The sequence below is a fragment of the Bos indicus x Bos taurus genome, chromosome 6 (assembly GCF_003369695.1).
Source record: "Bos indicus x Bos taurus breed Angus x Brahman F1 hybrid chromosome 6, Bos_hybrid_MaternalHap_v2.0, whole genome shotgun sequence".
Lineage (NCBI taxonomy): Eukaryota > Metazoa > Chordata > Mammalia > Artiodactyla > Bovidae > Bos > Bos indicus x Bos taurus.
In genome coordinates, this window is record NC_040081.1 from 110216947 (window position 1) to 110237940 (window position 20994).

General features: G+C 43.4%; 1 protein-coding gene across 7 annotated transcripts in view; it reads left to right on the forward strand.

The window, feature by feature from the left end:
• The window catches only part of CC2D2A (coiled-coil and C2 domain containing 2A), a 131294-nt gene that overhangs the window by 21520 nt on the left and 88780 nt on the right, over positions 1-20994 (forward strand). For all 7 annotated transcript variants that reach the window (XM_027545069.1, XM_027545067.1, XM_027545066.1 and 4 more), the window contains 4 exons: positions 11648-11736; positions 12067-12168; positions 17569-17670; positions 18394-18558. In XM_027545069.1, the coding sequence (XP_027400870.1) occupies positions 11648-11736; positions 12067-12168; positions 17569-17670; positions 18394-18558 (458 nt within the window). The remainder of the gene's footprint in view (positions 1-11647; positions 11737-12066; positions 12169-17568; positions 17671-18393; positions 18559-20994) is intronic.

Consider the following 20994-nt stretch of genomic DNA (forward strand, 5'->3'; position numbering starts at 1 on the left):
GATTTTCATATATTGAGTCCTTCTGGCACCCGTCCCCAACCTGGGCTGGGACTAATAAAAGGTTCAAGAGGCTGTTTCTCATGACTGATTTATAAACACTACTTACCTACCTTTTTTCTAGGCAAAACCTCAGATTCAGTGGTTTCCCTATTCCAAAAAGGTTTACGCTAAGGAAGTTGTGGGATTGTTTTAAGCTCTTATGATTTCATTGTAGTTTTCTTCCTTAAACACTTACATGTTTACCTGAAGCATCTCCCCCAGAAAGAGAAAAAGAGACAGAGGGAAAGGGGAGGAAGGGAAGGATGGAGGGAAGAGACAGACAAACAAATGATAAATCTGGCAACCTTGAACTTTGAGAGTAAAAGAGGAAAGAAAGGAAGAAGAATGAAAGAAAGACAAATAGATCATAAATCTCTTGAACTCAAAGAGAGAGAGAGAAAGCAGACAAACCTGATGACCTTGAACTCTAAGAACTTAATACTATGTGCTAAGCCAGGCAGCAAGCTTTCTGATGAGATTTCCATCAAGATTCCTCATTCTCTTTTCTTACGCTAACTCCATTATGTTGCCCAAAATTAAGAGAAATAAGCATTTCAAGTCCACAAACATTGCCCGACATCAGAGCTCACCACTACTTGTCACTGCTTTTGGTCATGGGACCTGGAGCAACAAGCTAGACTCCCTCAGCTGCAGGAGCCTCGTTTATAAAATGGAGATCATAAAAGCCTTGGCTTCATGCAGCTGTCATGACAATGAAATCAGATGATACATAGCAAGCGCCCCGCAGAGGGGCTGGCACCAGCATCGTCACCTTCTCCAGCTGGAAGAAGAACTTGATGCTAAGTAACCAACACAAATAATTCCCTCTTCTGAGGGTGAGGGTGATCACACAGCAGGCCCTGTCTTTATATGTACTACGTTACTCCGAGCAGCTCCGTCATCAGGCATTGCTTTACAGTTCAGGAAATTCAGGTTCAAAGAGAACCAGCCGCTGTAGATGGTAGAACCAGAACTGAAACTCCAGTCTACAGACATCAGGGAAATCTGTTCTTTTTGGTTTTGCTATTGCTATTGTTGAAGTGTAGCTGATTTACAATGTTATGTTAATTTCTGCTGTACAACCAAGTGATTCAATCATACATGTATATACATTCCTTTTCATATTTTCTATTATGGTTTATCACAGAATATTGAATATAGTTCCCACAACTTATCTCATTGATACTAAATGAATTTGTGTTGATAATTGCCGCACTACAGCCTCATTCTACACCCACAAATCTTAACTCTGATTGTTCTTTAAAGATAATGGTTTACAGTTGCCCAGGGAAAGTTCAGTGCTTGTATTTTACTCATGGCCATGCTCTGGCTTCCCTGAGGTCACTTACTACCCAATGACCACAACACCAGCCTACCACATCCTGCCGACCAAGTCTGCCTGCTCTGTTGTTGTTCATTCTCTAAGTCATGTCTGACTCTCTGCCACCCCATGGACTGCAGCACGCCAGGCTTCCCTGTCCTTCACCATCTCCCAGAGTTTGTTCAAACTCCTGTCCATTGAGTTGGTGATGCCATCCAACCATCTCATCCTCTGTTGTCCCCTTCTCCCCTGCCCTCAATCTTTTCCAGCATCAGGATGAGTCAGCTCTTTGCCTCAGGTGGCCAAAGTACTAAAGCTTCAGTTTCAGCATCAGTCCTTCCAATGACTATTTAGGACTGATCTCCTTTAGGATGGACTGGTTGGATCTCCTTGCTGCCCAAGGGACTCTCAAGAGTCTTCTCCAACACCACAGCTCAAAAGCGTCAGTTCTTCAGCACTCAGCCTTATTTATGGTCCAACTTTCACATCCATACATGACTACTGGAAAAACCATAGCTTGGACTTGCTCACCGAGGTCCAAATTTTTGACTCCCTCTTGATGGTTCACTCCCCAAATCTCTTATGGGTCTGGCCTATTGCTCAATTCTACTCCCCCAGCTCCTGACCTTGAACCTATGACCTTCTCTATACGGTAGCATCCCTACAGGCTACAGGGCTCCAAGTGTTGCCAAGTCCAGATTGTCTTCAGATACTTAGATACAAGCATCCTGGATGATCTGGCGTCCCCCACTGCCCCGGGCACATGCCCAGAGGGGCCACCTCCCTGATGAACAGCAGTATAAACCCACACACTGAAAGCTTCGGCTTCTAATTGCTATTCAAACATATACATAGTCAACGACATAGTCAGTGACATTCCAAATAAAGAAGATAGCATTGCGCTGAACGGGCGCTTGCTCCAAATCAAATAAACATTTAGGAAAAAAGTACACTTTACTGCCGCAATTCCAACTTGCACCATCTCTTAAGGGAGGAACTATCAAATGCTAAGTAGTTTCTTATGAACATAAATTTCTTCATTACTGACATCTGTTTTCCATTCATTCATGTTGGTTTCTCTGATTAAAGCATCATTTCCGAGCCAATTTTTCAGTATCGATTGCAAATAAAGTTCAGAATCCAGTGAAATTTGATGCAAATGAAAGAAAAACACATCATTTATTTTAGGCATACTTTTTAAAAGTCACCAAGAGCTGGAGAGACTGACCCAGGAAACAAATGTTATAAAGTTCAATACAAGACAAAGAGAACCTCCCAAAGGAGCTGCTCTTGGGAGTTGCCTTGGAGCCCAGCAGCTAGAGAAGGAAAGAAGATTCTAGTCAGAGGATGCACACTGATGTAGGAAATGTCAAAAGTTCATCCATGCTGGAGTTCACAACCTCACAGGGATCTGGGAGTGGGGGGTTGAATTACAGTACTAAGTAAAATATTTATATAAGTAAAAATAAATAGTATGCTATATTCAATAACATTTTTTTCTGAATATTATGTTTGACATTTTAAGAAAAAAAAAAAGAAAACTTTCTGGTTGGGGAGACACTAGCCAATTGTTTAGAAATATAGAGACAGCAAAGACCCCAGACTGGAGCATGCCTGAAATGCTACCTAACCAAGCCAGAGCCCTGTGCCTTCTGTCTGGCCAGTCCAATCCCAGGAAGCAAGAGTCCTCTGCCTGGATCATCGCAGGGCCAGGTACCCAGCAACAAGGGACCACCTCATACCTTAGAGCCCATCAGAACAGCTCAAACTGGCCCGTCCTAACCTGCTTACCCTGCCCTGCCCTCTCTTTCCATCAGAAACCCCACAAAAGCCATGGTAGAAGCCTTCACCCTCTTCTGTCTTCTCCTCCTGACCACCTGACTGCCTTTCCACGTGCCCTCCATGTCACGCCCTGCCCCCTGCTACAGAACCTGAGCCTCTCCTCTGTCTCTGCATGTGGCCACACCTGACTGCCCATCTTAGCACAAAGAATATTAAACAGACCCATCTTTATTATTGGGCTTCCCAGGTGTGGCAAAGAACTCTCCTGCGAATGCAGGAGACATAAGAGATGTGGGTTCGGTCCCTGGGTTGGGAAGATCCCCTGGAGGAAGGCATGACAACCCCTTCCAGTAGTCTTGCCTGGAGAATCCCATGGACAGGGGAGACTGGCAGGCTACAGTTCATAGGGCTGCAAAAAGTCAGACATGACCGAAGGGACTTAGCCTGCACACATCTTTATCATGAATTATCAAGAAAGGCATTTTCCCAAAAACTCCTTCATAGCAAAATTTCTCCAGGGCCATCTATTCCCATTCTATCTGCAGTCTTGAACTTTCTCCTGTAACTGAGATCCCCACTGCCTGTCGACCCTGTCCTTGTTGAGGTCCCTGTGAACCACACATTTGCTCAATTCTAGGGTCAGCTCTTCATCTACCTTCCTCGACTGTCAGCCGCACTCCCTGCACCTCGCACTTCCCCTCCTCGGCATTCAGCTCCTGGACACCACTCTCCTGGGTCTTCTTTCTCCCTCCTCTGGTCCTCCCCACCTCTTCATGGGTTCCTACACCCCAGCCTCTAACAGTTGGAGCCCCTAAGCTGGGTGATCAGCCCTCTTTCCTTAATGAACATTCATTCTCTCTGTCATCTCGAGACTTCCAATTCCAGCTTCTAGATACTGTAGGTATAACTGATCAGTCCCCAATTTTTTTTTAATTTATTTATTTTAATTGGAGGCTAATTACTTTACAATATTGTATTGGTTTTGCCATACATCAACATGAATCTGCCACAGGTGTACACGTGTTCCCCATCCTGAACCCCCCTCCCACCTCCCTCCCCATACTGAGTGGGTAAGAAAGCTGTGGTACATATACACAGTCCCCGATTTTTATCTCCCATCTGGGACTCTTTCAGACTAAATGTGAACTACCTACTCAAAGCCACGTTTGCCTATCGCATAAGACAGCTCTCATTTTAATAGACTTGTGGAAGTATAACTTGCATATCATAAAATTCACCCATTGTAAGTATACAATTCAATGACGTTTAGTAAATGCCTAGATCTGTGTAACCATCACTAAAATCCAGTTTTAGGACATTTCCATCACTCCAAAAAGTTCCTTGAGGCCTATTTGCAGCCACTGCCACCCCCGGCCCTAGACAAACACTGATTTGTGTTAAATATTTGAATTAAATATATTCCTGTAAATATGCCTTTTCTAGACATTTCATGTGAACAGAATCATACAGTATGTAGCACTTTGTGTTTGACTTCTTTCCCTTAGCATAATGTTTTTCAAGATAATAAACGAAGTAGCATATGTCCTCACTGTGTTCCTTCTTATTGCTAAATCCTATTCCATCATCTGGATATGTGTGCACACATTTTATTTACATTCACCTGGTGATGGATATTTGGATTATTTCTAGTTTGGGGCCATGATAAGTCATGCTTCTATGAACCAGGTCATATGATGAATGTATATTTTTAGCTTTATAGGAAACTGCTAATCTGTTTCACAAAGTGGCTGTATCATTTCAGCTTCCCACCAACAGTTTGTGAGAGTTTCTGTTTGTTCACTAAAAACAACTGATTTTATCTGTGATTTCCATTGTACCCTTTATAATACACGTACAGTGATATTTCATTGTGCTTTTAACCTAGTATTTCCCTAGTGCTTAATGATGTGGAGTATTTTTCAGATGCTTATTAGCCGCTTGTATATTATCTTAGTAAACTACTTAATTTTTTACACATTATTAATTGGATTCTTCATCTTACTGAGGAATTGTAAGAGTTCTCTATATACCCTGGATACAAGTACTTTATCTGGTCTATAGTTAGAAAGTATTTTCTCCAAGCAAATGTCTAACCTTTTCATCTTCTTTGTTTTATAATTGTATTTATTTGTTTACTTTGGCTGTGCTGGGGTTTTGTAGCTGCCTGGGCTTTTCTGTAGTTGCGCTGAGCAGGGGCTACTCTCGCATTGTGGTGTGCAGGCTTCTTATTGTAGTGGCTTCTCTTACTGTGGAGCACAGGCTCTAGCGTGAACAAGCTTCAGTAGTTGCGGCTCAAGGGCTCAATAGTTGCAGTCCCCAGGCTCTAGAGACATTACTTTGCCACCATAGGTCTGTCTAGTCAAGGCTATGGTTTTTCCAGTGCTCATGTATGGATGTGAGAGTTGGACTCTAAAGAAAGCTGAGGGCCAAAGAATTGATGCTTTTGAACTGTGGTGTTGGAGAGGACTCTTGAGAGTCCCTTGGAATGTAAGGAGATCCAACCAGCCCATCCTAAAGGAGATCAGTCCTGGGTGTTCATTGGAAGGACTGATGTTGGAGCTGAAACTCCAGTACTTCAGCCACCTCATGTGAAGAGCTGATTCACTGGGAAAGACCCTGATGCTGGGAAAGATTGAAGGTGGGAAGAGAAGGGGATGACAGAGGATGAGATGGTTGAATGGCAGCACCAACTCAATGGACAGGAGTTTGGGTAAACTCTGGGAGTTGGTGATGGACAGGGAAGCCTGGCAATCTATCGTCCATGGGGTCGCAAAGAGTCGGACACGACTGAGCAACTGAAATGAACTGAACTGAACTGAGGCTCTGGAGCGCAGGTATGTGGGATCTTCCTGGACCAGGGATCAAACCCATGTCTTCTGCGTTAGTAGGCAGATTCTTTACCACTGAGCCACCAAGGAAGCCTCCTTTTCCAAAACAATTTTTAATCATGGTGAAGTCAAATTATCACTTCTTTTCTAATATGGATTGTATCTAAAAATTCTTTGTCAAACCTAAGGTCATGGACATTTTCTTGCATGTTTTCTTTTGGAAGTTTCCTGTTTTTAGCTCTTACATTTAGTTAGGTCCATGAACTATTTTGAGACAACCCAAATGTTACTTGACTGAAACTGAGCTTCTGATAGCCTTCTTCCAACCCTGACCTGTTTCTCCTACAAAACTCTTCCAGTTTCAGAAGGTTTACCTACCATTTCTCCTCTTGGAAGTCTCTGAAGCTTGTTAAAGCTGGTTATGAGGGTGGGAAAATCCTGGTTATCTCCATCTCACTAGAGAAGACACTTCATCTTTTCTGCTATTGTTGCTAGTCTCTCAGTTGCGTGTCCAACTCTTGGCAGCCCTATGGACTGTAACCCTCCAGGCTCTTCTGTCCATGGGATTCTCCAGGCAAGAATAAGAGAGTGGTTGCCATGCCTGCCTCCAGGGGATCTTCCCTACCCAGGGATCAAACCTGTATCTCCTGCACTGCAGGCAGATTCTTTACCATCTGAGCCACCAGGACGAGCTTGGAGTGGACAGATGTGGATTGCCATGCCCGCCTCCAGGGGATCTTCCCAACCCAGGGATCGAACCCATGTCCCTCATGTCTCCTGCATTGGCAGGCAGGTTCTTTACCACTCATGCCACCTGGGAGGCCCCAGGTGAGAGATTTCTCCCAGACCCCTGGGAGAAAGGTTTTGTAGTTGATGCTTGAACTGAATTCTCTAAGCCATCGGTCCCAAGAGTGGGTTGGGTAGAATGTGTACTCAAACTCTATCAGAGATTAACTGCCGCAAAAATATTTCAAGCTCAGAAGCTTTACCTACTATTTCCCTTCTTAGAAATTTGAGAAGCTTGTTTGAGACGGTCACCCTGGTGTCTCCCACACAGCGCTTGGCCCTCCTGATGCTTCTGTTGTCTTTTCCATTCCGCTCAAGGCAATGTGGAAGGCTCAACCCGAGGCAAAACGGTCAGGTCAAAGCGTATCTATGATGTTCTTTACCACTCTTCAGAGTCTCAGGCCCGTGGGAAGCCCCATTGCCCTGTGAAATCACCACGATGGTGCCAGAGTGCAGGGACAAATGGCAAAGCTGGCGGGGCTGGTCTCGCCCAGACAGACGGTGCCTGTACCTGCTGGCTGACGCTGCTATAACAAAATATCATAGATGGTGGCTTGCACCACAGACACTGAGTTCTCACTGTTCTAGAGGCTGGGAGTCCAAATCAGGGTGCTCGGAGCACCTCCAAGATTGTGGAGGGAAGACCTTAGAAGCCTGCCCTCCTGTCCATAGAAACAAGGTCACATCGACTCAGGGGCAGTAGGTGAGAAGATTGGAAAATTATTTCAAAGGGCAACGCCTTTCTTATTAGAAGGTGGTGTGTGTTTTGCGAGGAGTCAAGTATCACAGAAGTGTTTTAGAGAAAAATGGACAGTGTTCATCGTTTGACGAAGTCTGTAAAGAGAGAGATGTGGGGTGCAGTGAGTGTGGGTGACAGGAGAAGGTGTCAGCACAGAGAAGATCTGGGAGCCACTTGCAAACATGAGGCTGATGAGGCTCTCAGGCTCACAGGTCTGCCGGACAGCTGGGGAAGTGTTGTCAAATCCATTGATATAACCCCTGCTTTCCCGATGAAAAGCATCCCTTGGCCAGAGAATCCATATTTCATACCAATGGACATTATGTATATATTTTTAACGGAATGTCTTAAAATTCTCTCATTGTCCATAAGCTCTTGCACACCCTCAAATCAAATCTTTCAAAATTCAAAGAATTGTTTGCATTGCACTCTTTCAGTCTAATATCTCTCACACCTTCATAGTCCTCCATGTTTTCCTTTTCCTTGATTTAGTGCTACAAGGCGCCAGGTACAAAAGTCACCGACAGAGTCCGTGCCGTCAAGCAGGTCACATTCTAGCTGGGAAAATAACGCCTCACCACCTAGTTGTCCAGATCAGATTTAGAAATCTTTATACCCTCCAAATGTCTTTCACTAACACCGAGTGTATTTTTAAAAATCGAGAAAGAGCTAGTTTTTACCCCCTCAACATTTTTCAAGACTTTTTAAAGTAATACTTGCTAAAGAAGCCCCTTTCGTTTTGTTATTCAGAGCAGATGGTTTTTAAATAAAATATCTTGTCTCTTTTAAACAATATAAAATTATTCTAATGAACTCCATGTGTGTTGTTTGGTTGCTGCTTAGTGCTAAGTCACGGCCAACTCTTTTTGCGACCCCCATGGATTGTAGCCCACCAGGCTCCTCTGTCCATGGGATTTTCCAGGCAAGAATACTAGAGTGGGTTGCCATTTCCTCCTCCAGAGGATCTTTCTGATCCAAGGATCGAACCTGCATCTCCTGCATTGGCAGGTGGATTCTTTACCACTGAGCCATCAGGGAAGCCCCATGGAGTTCATTAGATCAATTTTATGAATTATATCTTGCCTCTTTTAAAGAATAATTCATAAAACTATTCTAATGAATGCTATGTAGGCAGCAACTATTTTAAGTCAACTTGAAAAACTAGATCTCTTTTAAAAATAAAAAAGGAGGAATAGTAATACACAAGAGTTTTTTTTTTTTTTTTTTTCATGTTCAAAGACATTGCTTCTTTCTGGGGGCAGAAGGAGGGGGGTGATCAGCCAGAGGGCAGGGGTCCAGTCTAGAAATCCTTCTTTATCCACCTAGGTGGTCCACACACACTTAATGACATTTAACCTGTGCTCACCCTCTGTGGCTGGAGACCACAGAACCTGGGGGAGGAAGAAGGTATTAATGCAATAACCACACAAATACAAAAATTCAAAATGTGACAAATGTGAAACAGGAAAAGTCACAGGACTCTGACATGGGGATATGATCCACCATGGGTAGATGGTCTTTAAAATGGGAAACAATGACTTGATTTTTAAAGTTGGCTTAAAAACAAACAAACAAACAAAAAAAAAACGCCAAAGGCCTGTTCAGGCTACTGAAGGAGATTCTTGTAAAGAACTTGAACCTCAGCCCGCACATGTAAGGCTGTGATCTTTAAGATGATTATTTCAGGCCTTCCACCAGGCACAGAGGAAGCCTCAGGCAGGTGGTTGGCGCCTGATAAAGTAGGATTTTACATCCTTCTGTCACACGAAAGGAAGGACACTTGGCCTCGGCACTGAGTGACCAGGCTGCAGAAAGCTCCCTCTTCTGCACAAGCAGAGGCGAGGGGTCAGCACGGCGGGCTCTGCCCAGCGCAGCTTCCTCTCTCCCCACTGTTCCTTCCACCTGCTGATAAAGCATCTTGCCTTCTCTCTTTTTCTTTCACTTGTGAGCCTTCTTCCTTTAACAGGGCAGATGGCTACAGGGCCAGAAAACTCCTCTCTCCATACTCTTTTTCTCAAACGTCAGCATCACCAGGGTAGAAACACTTCCTTGGTCTCCATCTCAGGCACTGGGCCCCTGCCTGGAGCTCAGCACGCAGGACCAGTACACGTTCCCGTATCCTGCCGGCATCTCAGACTCGTCCCAGCTCCGATTTACAGGAGTAAACCAATCCCCCTCCTCACCAGTAGCCCCCAGGCTGGCATGCCTCCACTTTTTCTCTCTCAGGAGCCCCAAATCCATACTTACCTCAGCCGAAACCTCAGACACGTTCGCCTTCTCTAAACTGGGGGTCCTCCGACTTGAGTATGTCTTAAAAATTACCCAGATGGTGGCTCCACCTCCAGGTTCTGATTCAGTGGATCTGTCTGGGGTCAGGCCTGAGCGTTTGCCGGTCCACCAAGTGCCCAGAAGGTGCTGCCGCTGGGGGAATTAGTGCTCGCCTCGGGCCTCCCTCGTGGCTCAGCTGGTAAAGAATCTGCTGGCAATGTGGGAGACCTGGGTTCGATCCCTGGGTTGGGAAGATCTCCTGGAGAAGGGAAAGGCTACCCACTCCAGTATTCTGGCCTGGAGAATTCCATGGACTGTATAGTTCATGGGGTCGCAAAGCGTCAGACACGACTGAGCAACTTTCACTCCCCGTCGTCACTAGGAACCACCGTGTCATCTTTTTGTGGCCTCTTTGCAACCATGCCCACTGGCTCCCTCTTTATTATCCCAGCTGGGGTCTCTCCGTCTCCACCCCAACCATCCTGTGCCTGTAGCCCTAGGAGCAGCTCCAGAAAATGCTGCTTCTCCTCCTCTGCTCTCCATGTCCTTCAAGGCATCCCCACCACATAGAAAATATATTCCAGTTTCTTTCACGTAACATCAGAGGCTCCCCGTGACTTGACCCCAAACTCCTTCTGCAATCTTTTCTTCTACTTCCTCCCAGTAGAGCCCCCTCTCCTTTAAGTATCATAACATTCTGTTCTCCAAGCCTGTTGTTGTATTCCTACCCCTTTCATAATGGTGTAAAGCATTTAGGATCAAATCCCAAGCACTGAACCTCCTGAGTATGCAATCATCATTCCAGTCACTTTTTTGAAGATTTTTTTTAATATTTATTTTTATTTATTCATTTGGCTGTGTTGGCTCTTAATTGCAATACACGAGACCTTTCATTGTAGCATGTGGGATCCATTTCCCTGAAAAGGGATCAAACCCAGGTCCCCTGCACTGAGAGCAAGGAGTCTTAGCCACTGAACCACCAGGGAAGTCCCACAATACCAGTTACTCCAGGGTCTTCATCTTCAAGATGCCTAGTGAGTGATCCCCCCTAGCAGGAATGGCATAAAGTTGATGAGAAGATGCAGTCAGTCAACACATTATCACAGAGCCTGGGACATAATAGCTAAACGACATTTCATGATATTATGTATAGGTTTGTGCTAAGTCACGTCAGTCGTGTCCAACTCTTGGCAACCCCATGGTCTGTAGCCTGCCAGGCTCCTCTGTCTATGGAGATTCTCCAGGCAAGAATACTTGAGTGGGTTACCATGCCCTGCTCCAGGGGATCTTCCCAACCCAGGGATCGAACCTAGGTCTTCTGTGGCTCCTGCATTGCAGGCGGATTCTTTACCGCTGAGCCACAAAGAGTTTATGTACAGGTTTAATACTATGTACAAAATAAATGTTGTCTGTTCAGTATAGCCCAAGGCTATGGCTTGAGCCTGTAGAAAAACTTTCTCTGATCAAAGCTATCAGTGTTGTTGAAAGTCAAACCCCAAAATCAATCAATAGTCATTCATTCATCCAAGGAGTCTATTGTCAAATCAATAAATTTGAGAGCTTCTTCCCAATGGTAATTGAACTGGTGTGCTTGCGCCTTGAAAAATCAAGTGTCATTCGTTTGATTCTTAGTTAAGTCCACATGTCAGCCCTGGTAGGACCGAGGTTGTCACTGTCCGTCTTAAAGAAGCCAAGACACGTCCTTATTACGTCAGATGCGGGGGTGGGGGGGGGGGGCGGGGGTTGTTCAGCTTTATCTCATGATGGCTTATGTGAAATTCTAAATTTGCAAAATAAAATGATATTCTCTTGTTATTTTTAATCTAATCTTCCCTTTGGAAGAAAAAGATGTTGTTTTAAAGCAATTTTCTTGTATTGTTTTAGGCTTGCCTCCAATCCCCTCAGCTTCCAGAACAGGCTTTGCAGAATTTTCCATGAGAGAACGCATGAGGGAGAAATTACAGGCTGCAAGGGTGAGAGAAACCTCAGGGATATTTTGCTCGGCGCCGATTACCTTGCTTCCAGTCTTGTCTAGCTTGATTCATTTGCTCAAAACTGCGTGAATTTGAATACTGTTAAATTTGTTTTTCATGCTCTAAAGGTTAATGCAGCATTTAACTATGAGCACAGATGAAAGTTACACTTAAGAAGAATGTAATGTCCTTTTTCTAAACCATTGTTTTTACCTCTTAAAGAAGCATAACATGCGTATTTTACTGACTGATTTCCTCCCGAGATGGTGACTGAGGTTTTCATAGCATCACTGACATTATGTAGCAGTAATTTTCTCTTTGACTTTTTAGTCCAAAGCAGAAAGTGCGCTGCTGCAGGAAATTCCCACCCCTCGGCCCAGGCGCTTACGAAGTCCCACCGAGAAAGAATCGGAGACGGAATTTGGCACGGAGGTGAGAAATAGGCCACCCCTAGTTTGTGACCAAAGACAATTATGCCAAATTGAAATGTTCCAGCAAAAGTCCTAGAGCAGAGCTATGCATGGAGGGGCTGTTAAACACTCATTAATAATAATAGCTGCTATTTATAGATGCTACTTGGTGCTGGGCATTTTGCCAAGTCTTTGCCCATGTTATTAGATGCCCTTATCCCAACACCTCTGTGAGGTAGGTACCATAATTTTCATTCACATTTGACATACGAGGTTCAGAGGGCCTGCCCAGCCATCCCCAGGTCACAGAGCACGTATGTGGACAAGTCAGTACTGGATTCCAGCTCTGTCTTATTCCCAGTGTGTCTCATGGTCAGCAGTGCTGGGTCCACGGATTTTGCTGGGAAACAGAGAAAGAGATAAGAATAGAATCCAATCGTGGGGACTTTGAGTGTTACACTAAGGTGCCCCGATGGTTTTTTGTAAGCCAAGGAAAGCAACTGACAATTGGATCGGGTGGTAATTTGAATGCACCGGGGTGACTTGTTTGAGTCTGAGATGCTGGGGAGACACCTCAGTGTGCTCCTCAGATGCACAGAGAGGCAGGGACCTGGCCTGGAGACACAGATTTAGGAAGCATTTGAACTGTGGTGAGTTTTGAAGTTTTAAGGGTGTGAATGACGATGGTCCTACACTCAGAGAAAAACTGACAATAAAGGCCCACGAGGCCAAGAGGAAGCCTGTTAAAGACAGAAAGATGTATCAGCCATGTGGCTGAAGGAACAACACATCTAGGGTGGAAGAAGGAGCAGAAACAGGGCACGTGGCTCAGTGAAGTGTTTGCAAGTCTAACCCAGTGGTGTGTTGATGATGATGGTTTTGGTTGTTTTAAGGTCTAAGCATTAGGGATATTTATGGAGCAAAATCACAAATTTCTTAGATGATGCCTTTTCTTTTTCTATAATGAGATGTTACAGATGTCCATTTACCTATATTCATCCCCAACAAGCCAGAGATTGCATGATTACAGGGAAAGTTGCAGTCATGCTCATGGGTTTTCAGAACACTCAGTCGGTCTCCTAAAATGGCTTCATGACAACTGGCTACTCCGTTCTACAGAGGACACATTTCTTTTTCTTTATTTCCAATTTATTTTCTTCCATGAGAGCCATAAGTATAAGAGCCATAGTTCTAAAGTATTGGAAAATAAAGAAAAAGTACCAAGACTTTCCTGGTGAGCAAGTGGTTAAAACTTCATCTTCCAATGCAGAGGGTGAGAGTTTGATCCCTGGTCAGGGAACTAATATCCCACATGCTTCTTGGTCCAAAAAACCCAAAACATAAGAACAGAAGCAATATTGTAATAAATCTAATAAATTCAATAAAGACGAAAATAGTCCACATCAAAAAAAAATATTATTTTAAAGGAGAAAGTCCCTAAAGTCCCATTATTATGACACAAATAATTGGTTGTTTTGGTAGGTGTGTGAGTAAGCAATAGGAGGGTGTTGTCTCCCATGTCTGGCGTTGTCCGCACCTTCTTGATGGATAATCCTTTCACACAATCATGGTAGTTTTCGCCTGTCCAATAGGCCATGAATACGATATCCAAATCAAGTTGGTAGTTTTAGGAGTAAAACTATACTCCTTTGGCTCACAGAGTTGTTTATTTCTCTTTGTGAGCAGGAACTTGACCTTTTGTCTAACAGAGTGCATATCCCCTAAGAGTCATTCTCTGAAAGTGAGGCAAACACCACGTGCCTTGTCCGCAGGCCTGATCTCAGGTTTCCAATGGAACGTATCACTCACAAGCACACTTATTCATGTACATACCTTAGCCCAGAAGAAGACTATAAAAGCAGTCGATTTTGGTCCTATGGGGCAAAGAGCACATGAAAAGGCCAGGTGCTGGCCCTCAGCTGCCCAGCACTAAATTCTGGCACTCTCACTCACTAGCTGCATGACCTTGGATGTGTAACTTACTCATTCTCTGAGTGATAAAATATAACCCCCTTCCCCACTTCCCACCTCTTTTTTTTTTTTTTTTTGCATTGGGTCTTATTTGAAGCATGGAGGTTCTTTTGTTGCAGCACATGGACTCTCTAGTAGTGACGTGCAGGCTGAGTTGCTCCACAGCATGTGGGATCTTAGTTCCCTGACCCAGGATTGAACCTGCGTCCTCTGTGTTGCAAAGCAGATTCATAACCATTGGATCACCAGGGAAGTCCCCTCGCCTCTTTAAAATAGATATACTCCCCAGAACCTGATCCTTGATATTGTTCTGAGGATTAAAGGAGTGCATACATGTCACAGGATTTCACACAGTGCCTGGCTCATGGGAAGCCCTCTCTCCATAGTTGGTAGCAAGTGTCAGTGGCTGTAGGGTCAGAGCAAAAAGAAGCCGCTTGGGAATACTTGGGTCAGGAATCTAAATCCATCAGCACAAACCTATGCTAAACTCTTCTTTCCATTCCTCTTTATCCTCAGCCGATCTGTAACAAGAGAACAAAGCCAAACACACATCTCCAAGAACGTGTCAACAAAGAAGTGGGAATAACACAGAACATTTGACTCCTGGGTCTCCACTAGGCATGACCAAAGTGTCCCTGTTTTGTGGACCTGGCTCATTGTCCCAGGTGCCCCAGATTCTGATCCCTTGACACACTCGACCTGTCGCCAGCATCTCTGGGAGGCTCCTTCCTGCCGGGTGTCCAGTGGACTCTGAACACACAGCAGTGACAGTCAGGGCCCCTCTCAAGGAGCCCAGTGGGGATGACAGGCAGGTGATCAGACAGTGGAAGTGCAGGCTGGTTAATAGCCATGGTGGGTGCCTTGAGGAAGCCTTGGAAAGGGCACTTCCCTGGGAGCCAGGTTATGTAAAATATGACGTGCCTTGCCTTAGGCAATGGTTTCTTGCCTTAGGTAATGGATTCTTATCTGTGACTCAAAAACACAAGTGTCAAAAGAATAAATCAGTACACTGGACTTCATCAGAATTAAACACATTTCCATTTCAAAGGAAACCAAGAAAAACGTGAAAAGACAACACACGTAATGGGAGAAATTTTTTGCAAATCGTTTATCTTGATTAGTATCATTTCTGATACTGAGAATATATAAAAATCGGAGATATCTACAAGACCATCTAGATTAGGCTGTCTTTAGGGAATTAAAAATATTGATTAGTAGTTAGAAGAGAGGTCAGGGCAGGAACTATTATATTTTGTAATTATGCTTTGGTAAAAATAATGAGACTTGAGATTGTCTAGCTCAAGCTAGAAGAGGGTCATAGAGCCTTCTTGGAGGTTACAACAAATTCAAGGATGAGAAAGAATTCCTAGCTGGACACAGCACACATCATCATAGGCATTCACTTGAAATTGAATATTATTACTTTAAGCTTTCATGAAGATATTATAGATAATAGTTCTTTAAAATTTAATTCTGCACACAGTCATTTTAAATACATTTAATGGCTTTTCTTATGCTAATATAATTTATAAACTTTTAAATACTTTGAGATTTTGATAAAAATTAAATTACCACCGTTTTGATCAAGTCCATACATATCATAGTAAAACTGTTAATCTTATAATTTTAAAAGATACCAAAGAAATTATATTGTCCAAACTTACTGTCCTTTCTGTCAAGCTGATACAGAAAGAGATGGAAAGAAACAGAAAGAATAAAATACTGATCTCCACATACACATATTTGCCAAATGGAATTTTACCTACTTATTTTATTTTTTAAATTGCTAACGTTAGACTTTCTGCCTGGTCTTCTTCTGTTTTATTATCAGTCTTTAGATGTCTCTAAAACCTAAGGCTTGCCTATACAGAGCTAAGCTTCTCGTCTCTCTGATCGGTTGACTCCTTGGCTTATTTATGTGTTTCAAATGTATCAGTCTCTGTCTTGGGCTCTAGAAGGTGAGGGATTCTGAGGCAGACAGGAGCAGAATGGCATCTTCAACAGTGGGCAAGAAAGGCTTAGCCTTGTTTTATGAGAAAGATTGAACTTAGCAGACCCTTAGAAAGTCTTCCTGACCCTTCCCTGGTGGCTCAGTGGTAAAGAATCTGCCTACCAAGCAGGAAATATGGGTTCGATCCCTGAGTCTAGAAGATTCCCCTGGAGAAGGAAATGGCAACCCACTCCAGTATTCTTGCCTGGGAAATCCCATGGACAGAGGAGTCTGGTGGGCTATGGTCCATGCAGTCACAAAAGAGTTGAACACAACTTAGTGACTAAACCACCGCCACCAATTTTTAAACGTGTTTATCCTTACATTACATAATACTCATCTGCTTCTTTCCTTGTCTTCAAAAGAGCCACTTAAAATTCTGGAATTTACCAAGACAAATATTAACTCTGCATTGCACTGTGAAATTTATTCATTACCACTGCTTCAACCTTTGTATAATTGAATGCTATTAGTTAACTATCTGGGCTTCCCTGATAGTTCAGCTGGTAAAGAATCTGCCTGCAATGCAGGAGAGCCCACTTTGATGCCTGGGTCAGGACAATCCCTTGGAGAAGGAATAGGCTACCCACTCCAGGATACATGGGCTTCCCTGTTGGCTCAGACAGTAAAGAATCCACCTGCAATTCAGGAGACCTGGGTTCTATCTCTGGATTGGGAAGATCCCCTGGAGGAGGGCATGGCATTTTTGCCTGGAGAACCCCATGGACAGAAGAGCCTGGCAGGCTTCAGTCCGTAGAGTTGCAAAGAGTCAAACACGACTGAAGCAACTTAACACGCACACACAGTTATCTATTTAACCTACTACTGCAAAATGAGAAAATGGAGGGAAAGCACAGAATCTTACATAAATTGGAATTGTATGTATTCTCTTAATATCATGATAGATTGCACCCACCTGATGCCCTCATTTTTATTCTGCCCATTGCTGGACATTCAGCTGCACTTACATGGAATTTCATAGCACCTTAGCTTGCTGTTCCAAGTATTTCTAGCTTTCATCACAGAATGTCTCTGGATAAATGCCTGAGGAGACCCACTCAGCCATTCTGAGATTCACACAAAACTGGAAGAGCCAGGGCCTGGGGCAACCCTTACTCACTTGGACTTATTTACAATCAGATGTGGTTGACGCTCTTCATCATAGACTGTTTCAAGATGATCCTCTGTGAGCTGGATAATCTATTGATCTTTAGGGTGAAATAGCATTTCCATTTGGAGGTTTATTGACTGTAAAATTTTGTATTCATTTAATCATGAGAGAGACAGAGCTGAGGAAGAGAACAATCAGCCACTTTACCATTCAAATATATTTGTAAACATTTCATTCCCTAGAAATTGTGAGATGCATCAATGGTCAGAAGATAAAGCCTTTTAAGGGCTAATGCTTGTTTTTTTAAAAATCCTCAGTTTCTTGTCTGTTATTTTTTTCCATTTGTATAGCTGGATAGAGAGGTACAAAGGACTCAACAAGACCATGACTCCCAAGGCCATTCAAGAGTAAAGTTCCACAATTCTGTACGAAAAATCAAGTCTAAACCCGCGGTGAGAAATCCTGTCTTTTAAAATCATGCTACCTTTAAATTACGTAGGCTTTAAATCATGTATCTTATTGATTTGTTTCTGTTTTTTGAAAATTGTCAATGAGAGACAACTATACACATAAGCTGACTCCTACTGCATGAAATATGCAAGAAAAAAATATGAGGAATGATTCCTACTTTTAAATCCTAGAATCTTATGGAGAAATTAGAAAGGAAAGCTGCCTATTGTGGGGAAAGAAAAATGCCTGGAAGGACAGGAAATGTTCTTGATAAGCTGATTTGTTCAGCTGTGAAGTTGTTACCAGCTTTTATTATGGGAAAAAGGGAGATACTAATGCAAGAATTAAAACAAACCAGAAATGGTATTTTTTCAAAGTTTAACAAACCCTGTATTGCTCATAATTAAAAGTATCTCAGCACTGGCCTATAAATCACTTTTTGGCATTTTAATCATCTTTTCTAAAGCTTTTAACTGCTGTGAATAATATGTTTTTGTGTTTGTAGAAGGGTAAATAATTGCCAATTTATATATTTTTTAAAAGTAACTCATTAAAGTTACTTAACTAAGGAGGCCTGTCGTATTTGTTAAAGTTCATTACCATCAACAGGTAATGTGTTTAGGAAGCCTGGAATGCTCTTAGCATCCAGCCCACTGTCAGTGAACTGTGCAGAGCTTATCTCAGCACAGATAATCTGAAATTCTATTCTTGCTTCCTCTCTGTAGGTTCCACCTGGCTTCCCTTCTGCTGAGGAAGCGTATAACTTCTTTACTTTCAACTTTGATCCCGAACCAGAGGAATCAGAGGAAAAACCAAAAGCCAAAAATAGACATGGAGCTAACCGAGAGGAAAAGGAAGGAGAGGAAGAAGAGCCACCTGTACAGGAAGGAGTAAGCAAAACAGTATTTAGTATAAGAATAGTAATGAGGAGAGGGAAGACCTTAACGGTGATGGTGATGATCACGTTGGTGGTGATGGTGGTGGTGATGGTGGTGATGGTGATGATGGCCGTGATGCTGGCAGTGGTGATGGTGGTGGTGAGATGATGATGGTGGTGGTGATGGTGGTGGTGATGGTGGTGATGGTGATGATGGTGGTGGTGGTGGTGATGGTGGTGGTGAGATGATGATGGTGGTGGTGATGGTGATGATGGTGGTGGTGGTGGTGATGGTGATGATGATGTCCTAACTAGGAAGAAAGTGGCTAGGAGCAAACACACCACCACCATATAGATCAGCTCATCCACATCCTGAGCTCTTCAGATGATTCAGAAGGATAAACAGGGCTCTTTTAAAGGGTTTGTTAAAATAGATGGCTGGCCATTTTTCCAAGTTCCCAATCTAGTAGGTCTTCCCTGGGACAAGAGACCTTACTTTTTGGCACCAGGTCTAGATACAGGTGGTCTGGCTGACTTGCCTCTTGAGAAACCTATATGCAGGTCAGGAAGCAATAGTTAGAACTGGACATGGAACAACAGACTGGTTTCAAATAGGAAAAGGAGTCTGTCAAGGCTGTATATTGTCACCCTGCTTATTTAACATATGCAGAGTACATCATGAGAAACGCTGGACTGGAAGAAGCACAAGCTGGAATCAAGATTGCCGGGAGAAATATCAATACCTCAGATATGCAGATGACACCGCCCTTATGGCAGAAAGTGAAGAAGAACTAAAGAGCCTCTTGATGAAAGTGAAAGAGGAGAGTGAAAAAGTTGGCTTAAAGCCCAACATTCAGAAAACGAATCATGGCATCTGGTCCAGATCATGGCATCTGGTCCCATCATGGGAAATAGATGGGGAAACAGTGGAAACAGTGTCAGACTTTATTTTTGGGGCTCCAAAATCACTGCAGATGGTGATTGCAGCCATGAAATTAAAAGACACTTACTGCTTGGAAGGAAAGTTATGACCAACCTAGATAGCATATTCAAAAGCAGAGACATTACTTTGCCAACATAGGTCCGTCTAGTCAAGGCTATGGTTTTTCCAGTAGTCATGTATGGATGCAAGAGTTGGACTGTGAAGAAAGCTGAGCACCAAAGAATTGATGCTTTTGAACTGTGGTGTTGGAGAAGACTCTTGAGAGTCCCTTGGACTGCAAGGAGATCCAACCAGTCCATCCTAAAGGAGATCAGTGCTGGGTGTTCATTGGAAGGACTGATGCTGAAGCTGAAATTCCAATACTTTGTCCACCTCATGCGAAGAACTGACTCATTTGAAAAGAGCCTGATGCTGGGAGGGATTGGGGGCAGGAGGAGAAGGGGATGACAGAGGATGAGATGGCTGGATGGCATCACTGACTCAATGGACGTGAGTTTGAGTGAACTCCGGGAGTTGGCGATGGACAGGGAGGCCTGGCGTGCTGTGATTCATGGGGTCGCAAAGAGTCAGACACGACTGAGCGACTGAACTGAACAGAACTAGATACAGGAGATCATGGAGAAAAGAAGAATGATCATAGCTTTAAAAGAGCCTGGAATGAACTTAACTGGAAAAGAAGAGAGAGTGGGTTTAAAAACAAACAGCTAGAAGAGATCAAGCCCTGATCCTCTGGAGTGGGAGCACAGACTCCAAGACCCTAGACTACCAGAGAACTAACCCCAGGGAGTATCAAATAGTGAGAACTCACACAAAGAAAATCACCTGAATACAAGACCCGGCATCACCCAACCACCAGTAGCACCCTGTGCAGGACACCTCATCTAAACAACAGACTAAAAACTACAAACCCAGCCACCAGCAGAAGGATCACCACCTCACTCAGCCTTGCCCATCAGAGGGAAAACAAACAAATACACAAACAAACGAAAATTCAGCACAAACCTCACCCTATAAGCTTATACCAATCACTGGACCAACCTTAGGAGGGCAGAAACCAAAAGGAAGAAAGAATTCAACCTTGAAGCCTGGGAAAAGGAGACCTCAAACACAATGAGTTAAAACAATAATAATGAAAAGGCAGAGAAATCCTACACAGATGAAGGAACAAACTAGAAACCCAAGTCCAAACAAATGAAGAGGAAATAGGCAAACTACCTGGAAAAGAATTCAGAATAATGATAGTAAAGATGATCAAAAACCTTGAAAACAAAATGGAGAAAATGCATGAATCGCTTAAGCAAGACCTAGAAGAATTAAAGAATAAACATTCAGAGACAAACAGCACAATTACTGAAATTAAAACTACTCTAGAAGGAATCAATAGCAGAATATCTGAAGCAGAAGAACAAATCAATGAGCTGGAAGATAAAATGGTGGAAGTAACTTCTGAAGAGCAGAATAAAGTAAAAAGAATGAAAAGAACTGAGGATAGTCTCGGAGACCTCC